Source organism: Frankliniella occidentalis, unplaced genomic scaffold, assembly GCF_000697945.3.
Source record: "Frankliniella occidentalis isolate FOCC.00 unplaced genomic scaffold, Focc_3.1 Scaffold6, whole genome shotgun sequence".
Lineage (NCBI taxonomy): Eukaryota > Metazoa > Arthropoda > Insecta > Thysanoptera > Thripidae > Frankliniella > Frankliniella occidentalis.
In genome coordinates this window covers 1594807-1601534 of record NW_026267136.1, presented here as the reverse complement: position 1 = coordinate 1601534, position 6728 = coordinate 1594807, and the positions used below count along the sequence as shown (strand labels likewise).

Genomic DNA, 6728 nt, shown 5'->3' with positions numbered 1-6728 from the left:
GTCTTCAAAATACACCTGCGGGTGCAGCCTGGGGATGGGGGAATACAGGGTTATCAGCCAGTGACAAATGACAATTTTGGTGAGATGTATTCTGAAAGTTTCAATAATAATAGACAAAACAGTTTTAAACTACTTTGCATATAATACCTATATTGGCTCTCTAAGGACTAAAAGAAAACTCTGCAACTTACACTTCATTCAGTTGGAAAGATTTAACGTGTTCAGTGGAGGAAATAACTAACAACTCAGCTCATGCGTGAACGTTCAAACGTGGTATTGTTCTTGTGTGTATGTGACCGAGGAACCACTGATAGCACAAGGTGTCAAAGATGTTTGACTACAAATTTAGCTTTGAAATACATCTGCGCACAACTTTTGATTTTAAAGTAACACCCTCACAGTTTTGTAAGCATCTGTACCTATCAAAATTATACAGAGCGTGTCCTAAACTTCTTGCCTAATTTTAAATTCAAATTTAGGCTCTTCGTGATTTTAAAGAGGTTCAACTTGGAAGCAACATGTTAACGCTGGACTCACCTCAGGTGGTTCCAGGCAGTAGATTTGCCTGGCAGGTGACATGTCTGCTTTGGATGCACCTGCAGCCATTCTGGAGGTTAGGTCCATGAGGTCGGTCAGCTCCATGGGTTGCACAAGAACACGAGAAAAACAGCACTTCCAGATCTTACAAAATACATTCGCAATCGTTCCAAACTCACAATTCAGCAGACAAAGAAAAAAAATCGTTTAAAAAAAACTACACAAAAACACACAGGTCGCGACCCACACGTCACCGAAAACAAACCGGAAACTGACCTCTGACACTCTGACGAGCAGTGCCAAGCAGGGCTGCCAACCTCGTCGTCTCGACATCCCTGCGCGATGCCGAAGACGAGCAGCCATTTCGATTCAAAATCAATCTCACCTACCAGAAGAGCTGTTCCCATTTCTGGTCGCGAAACCGCCGCCGCCGCCGCGGGTGAACGGCGTGCATCGCGCATCGCGGCCTCAAGGCGGGCGGGGCCGGGGGAGAGAGAGAGGTTGGGGGTGGGGGAGGGGCCAGCACCGCGGGGCCAGCCAGGGGCCAGGGGCGGCCAGCACGGGATGAGCCCAGCCCCCCGGGGGGCCACGGGTCACCTATCCATCATATCCTGGTCTCTAGCCGCGCATTTACGGCCACAATTACACCCGCAATTAAATATTCCGGTGGTTTTGAAACACGAGTGAGCAACCAGACGGGCAGGCGGCACCCCCCGCACCACCCGCCGAGCCGATCCCGAGCTGCTGATCAGAGGCAGCAGCAGCAGCAGCAGCAGCAGTAGCAGCGGTGGCGGCTGGGCCGAGTGCGGCTCCCGCGCGCGCCCCTCCTCGCCGTCGTGTCCTCCTTCTCGTTCCCCGGGACCGCTGCCGGTGAGAGTACGAGTCCACGCTGCATTTATTCTCCCCCCGCGCGCGCCCCAAGGTCGCGACGCCGCCACGCGGCCGACGCGGTCAGATAACTCACCCGGAGGTCAAAAGGCTCTGGATTTTCGGTTTCAAGTTTCAGGAATAAATTATTGTTATTGATCTCTGTGTGCTGCAGGACGGCGCGGCGGCGCAGAGCGGGGCCACCACCGCAGCGGTGACCGCGCAGCAGCGGCTGTTTTGGCCCGGCGTTACGAGGACGCTGCTTTACCGGGGCGAAAGCCACAATTAGAAGCATTGCGCATTTTAATATTTTCCTTTTCGCTGACGAAGCTTTTTAGCCGAGTGGCAGTACAGCGGCCGCGGGAGCTGAGCAGCAGTCTCGCGCTGACACGTACCTGCCAAGCAGTGAAAGGGGGATCCGGAAGGAACGAGGGACTCGGTGGCGTTAAGTGGACCTGAGGTGGGGAGAGGCGGGGAGGGGCGGGGAGGGAGGGGGTATGCAAAGCGGAAGAACAACGGCGACTACTTTATTTCCTGAGAAATACAGAGCGCAAGTAGTTGCGCGTTACACATCGTCTACAAAGAACACTACACTACTGATTCGTCAGGATCACGTCGCAGTCCGCGAGGTCAATGCAAAAGTCTGATTGATGCTAAGGGCTGGTTTTGATGTCAAGTTGACTGACAAGATTGATGTCAACATTCCTGCATGAAATCACAAACCATCCCCTCGGGATGACTAAATTATTTTGACATAGTCCTTACACTCGTGTCATTTTGCAGATCCCAGAGATCCCTGGAGTCAGTCAGGTGGAGGTGTCGTTGCGCCGCCGTGCTCCGCGCTTGCCAAGGTGCGGTAAGCCCGGGTACGCAAGCACAAGATCAAACATCATCACAACGCTCTTCTTCTCCAAGGGTCCTTGAAATACCCTCGATTCACCGTCACGCAGGGCGAGGGGTACGGCATCGGACCGCCGCGTCCTTGGGGGTCGGGCGGCGCGGGGCGAGCCAGGGCAGAGAATATGTCGGTCACATCGCATTGTTCTGCCGCCTATGAGGTCAGAGTGTGTTGTACTTGCAGGCCTCCGCACTCCAGCCGCGCCCCGCCCCGCCCCGCCCCACCCCACCCCAAGTCCGCGCCGCCGCCACACCCACGCCGCCATCCTTCGTCTGATCTGCGCGTACATGCGCGAGTAAGCGCCTATTGCTCTTACGAGCCGCTCTCGGCCCGCTCGCCCGTCCGTCCGTCCGAATGAAGACGTACTGCCCGTCGTGACTGCTACTAATTCGCATGTCAGATGGGCGTAACCCCCACGCGGCGGCGGTGCTCGCTCGCTCAGAGATAGACTGCTGCGTACAGACGGCACGGGCGTGCGGGGGAGTGAGGCGGCGGAGCATAGAGGGCCTCGTCATGCCCATCCGAAACCTATACAACATGTAAATCAAGAAGCTGTCGCTCGCCCCGCCGCGCGCTCCTCTCTTGCGCCCTCCCCTGGCGTTCAACTCTCCGCGCGCCGCGCCACACCGCAGGAGCGCGCGTTGTGCGCGCGGCTCCGCGAGGATGACGTTCAGATCTGGCCGCCCGTCTGATACCATCGCTTTGGCGGCTGGGCGCGCGCAGCTCTGAGCAGCTGGTGGTGGTGGTGGTGGTTTGGGTCGGCACGCCCTCCCTGCCATCACAACAGCTTATTCACTCGACTATCAGAGCCGCCCCACGCGCGCGCGCTCCACCACCGCACGGACGCAGCACGGCGGCGGCGGCGGCGGCGGCTCGACTCGTCAAAACCGAGCATCACGGCTGCCGTCACACCGACACCGCCGAGTGTGACAGGTGGAGGTGCGGGGGCGGGGGCGGGGGCGGGCTTCGTAGGTGAATAACTACTTGCGACGGGCGCCCAGTAAGATGATTAGATGTGACACCGTCTCTGACCTGTTGGCTCAGGGACTACTATTGCCTTCAAATAAAATGTGGCAGTCGAGGGCAGTAGGGGTGAAGCGTATTTTTTGTTCATCACCAGATGTGCATGTTGCATCGAGCCCTGTTTAATGACGGCCTTTCGTTTTTCTGGGTGAACTATACCTTTGGAGGAGTTCTCTGAGCGTGTGAGACTGACGCTGTTTCGTATTTAACAAGTAGTTATGATGGAATGTCGCAGTTTCTCTGCGCACGCCACTGAGCAGGCGACAAAGGTGGTCACTGTACCCCCTCCCTCTTTCTGGGCGCTGCGCCGATCGGGTCCACGGGGGGACTGTGCGCTGTGGGTGGGGCCGACGGCTAACCCCACAGGTGAGCCCAGAGTATCGCAACAGGGCGGCCGATGGTCGCCGATGGCACCGCACTAGGCAAGAAGCGTGGCGCGGCGGGGCGGGGCGGGGCGCGGCGGGGCGGGGCGGGGCGCGGCGGGGCGGGGCGGGGCGCGGCGGGGCGGGGCGGGGCGCGGCGGGGCGGGGCGGGGCGCGGCGGGGCGGGGCGGGGCGCGGCGGGGCGGGGCGGGGCGCGGCGGGGCGGGGCGGGGCGCGGCGGGGCGGGGCGGGGCGCGGCGGGGCGGGGCGGGGCGCGGCGGGGCGGGGCGGGGCGCGGCGGGGCGGGGCGGGGCGCGGCGGGGCGGGGCGGGGCGCGGCGGGGCGGGGCGGGGCGCGGCGGGGCGGGGTGGGGTGGGTTAGGCCTCCCAGGGCGCATGCGCACGCTCCGTGCCGACACACCAACCAACAGCTGGAAAAGTCAAGACCGCGCGCCACCGCCACTGCGGCGACGGTTGACACGAAACCGCAAAAATAAAGAAAAAAGGAGAATCACAATATGTAATAGAAAAAGGCGGAGGGAAAAGTAGTGGCTGTTAAGCATACACTGTCACTGCTAGCTGCATTTAGGTCCCCGGTGGCCGCGAGGTGGCACACCGGGCGTCACGGCAACGAGCGTGTGCAATTGCATGTTTGTTTGCTGCAACACCGCAGCAGACGATCCACTGGAAATAAATAATCCAGAGCAAAACTTTCGCGAAATTTTCGCGGCTGTAAGGTGATGTGTTTATGCCCCTCACAAGTGGCTGCCGCCCCGCCCCGCCCCTCGGCAGCGAGCGCATGCACGAGCGGCTCGCAGCGATTGACGCGTTGATTCGAGTTGACCCGCGCCGAGCCGGGCCTGGCGCGGCGGCAGCGACCAAGATGATGTGGCACCCGTCGGGCCATCAGAGCTGCCAGCTGTAATGGGCTGTAGTGGCTGCCGCACTTTGGTTTTAGTATTACTACTACTATTGTTACTACTATACGGGGTGCATGATAGCAGGCGGGATATTCCCGCAGAGCCACGTAGCTTTAGGTGGTAGTAGTAGGCGCGGTCGCGCACTTCTAGAGCTGCCCCGGGGGTGGAAATAAGCCTCCAACTATTCGTACTCTGCAGTCCAAGTTCCTTGCAGAAGTTCATTGAATTTTGCCTCGTCGTATTGCTAAAACACTTTAGACGAAGTTAATTAAAGTTCACCAAGAGTTCCATCACAGTTGTTCAACTTATTATTTTTACCAAAATAAGTTCAACAAAGTTCAAAAATAATTGCTCAATGAAGCAAAGCTCTCCTGAAAAGTGGATCCGGCGTGGAGCCCCTCTTGTTAGAATAACGTCGAGGAGGTTTCAAGCCTCTTTACCGCCTGGAGGAGCTTTGGATAACGGCTGTAGCCGAGCGTGCCAGAGTGGAGAGGAGAGGAAAGCATTGTAATCGGCGGGGCGGGGCGGGGCGGGGCGGGGCGGGGTGGCCGGTGAGCCCAGCGGAGCGCCCGGCCGGGCCGGGCTGGGCCCCCCCGGAGTCTTGGAGGCCCGCATTGAGTCAGTCGCGCCGGAGCCGCCGAGCCGAGCCGCGCCAAACGAGATACCATCCGCGCCATGGGTGTGAGGAGCCGCGCCTGCGCCGGCCGCGGGGACTGTGCAGTGCACCGCGCGATGCGCCTCGCCGCCGCCGCCGCCGCCGTCCTGCTCTGCTGGACCACAAGTAAGTCGTCGTCGTCGTCGTCGTCGTCGCGGTCCTCGCCCGGGTGCGGGAGCGCCTCTCTGCGTGCGAGGGAGACAGACCTCCGCCCGCAGCGCAACAAGCCCCTCGTTACGCGCCACCAGACGAGGGGCTTAAGTCCGCATGACGCGAACTGGCCGGGCCGGGCCCCGAGTAAATCCATTTGGCCCGCGGCTGCGGCAGCGGCAACATTCACCAACGACCCTTTAACAAACAAACAAAATTACAATCTAGTATATATTTTTTAATGCGTTCGTGAAAGGGAGCAGGGGCCAACCGCGACCATATTGTGGTCGCACTGCAACGATTGGGTGTCAAATTCAAATGGGGTTTGCGGGTGCCGTAAATGCTCGCGCAGGTGAGGCCGGTTACCCCGCGGTCATCACGAGTAGAGGGAAGCCCCGCGGCGGACAGGTGATCGCGGCTGGACCCGGAGGCTGCAGGCAAGAGCCCGCCGCCCCCGACGCCGCGGGCCGTCGCGTCAGACGCTAATTATTGGCCGAGTTCGCCGACCGGATCGCACCGTCTGGTGTCTCCGCGCAGTGCACCGTGATCGCTCGGCGGCCTGGGGGGCCCTCGGCCGGGTCATAGGCAGGCCATAGAGGGGTGTACGTGAGTGAGTGAGTGAGTGAGTGTGTGTGTGTGTGTGTGTGTGTGTGTGTGCGTGTGAGCCAGTGCGTGTGTGAGTGCCTGGAGTGAGTGTGCGGCTGAGGGCAGTGGCTTTCAAGTATGGGACTTTCACCCTGCAGCGCTCGGCCTTGGGACGAGGGGGTGCGTGGCGGCGTACGGCGGCGCGGCGTACGCGGCGAGGCACCGCCTCCACGGCGTCATTTCCATTTCGACTTCCGATGTCCGTCCGTTATATTTCTCCACCCTCTTTCTCTCTCTTTAACACTTTGAATCTCTGACGCTCGTTATTGTTTCGTAATGATACTACAATCAATAATCAATAAGGTGCGCGGTCAATGCATAATTTCTCTTTCCTCCGCCTCTGTCTCTCTCTCTGTCTCTCTTTCTCGCTCGCTCGCTCTTGCTCTCTTTCTCCACGTTATGTGATGCATGAGAAGGAGCCTACTCCATGACTCTCTGTCAGCGAGAGGAGAGAGATATAATACATTTCGTTCTCTTCTTCTCTCTCTCTCTCTCTCTCTCTCTCTCTCTCTCTCTCTCTCTCTCTCTCTTTCTTTCTCTCTCACTCTCTCCCCTGCTCTCTCTCTCTCCCTCTCTGGCTCATTGGTCCAGCCTGTTCGCGCCACGCAGCGTGATCCCTCAATTACGGACTGCGCCTCATTACTCTGATCAGCGGTGTGGCGGGGCGGGGCG

General features: G+C 59.3%; 2 protein-coding genes across 3 annotated transcripts in view; one reads left to right on the top strand and one right to left on the bottom strand.

Annotated features, from left to right (window-relative positions):
• Window positions 1-663, bottom strand: part of LOC113218155 (complexin) — a 251472-nt gene extending 250809 nt beyond the window's left edge. Inside the window, exon 1 of the mRNA XM_052272515.1 lies at window positions 538-663. The gene's annotated coding sequence lies outside the window, so the exon portion shown is untranslated. The remainder of the gene's footprint in view (window positions 1-537) is intronic.
• A 4557-nt stretch (window positions 664-5220) lies between these two features.
• LOC113218151 (protein Skeletor, isoforms D/E-like) overlaps window positions 5221-6728 on the top strand; it is a 32469-nt gene continuing 30961 nt past the window's right edge. For both annotated transcript variants that reach the window (XM_052272413.1, XM_052272424.1), the window contains exon 1: window positions 5221-5387. In XM_052272413.1, the coding sequence (XP_052128373.1) occupies window positions 5282-5387 (106 nt within the window). In that variant the 5' untranslated portion in view covers window positions 5221-5281. The remainder of the gene's footprint in view (window positions 5388-6728) is intronic.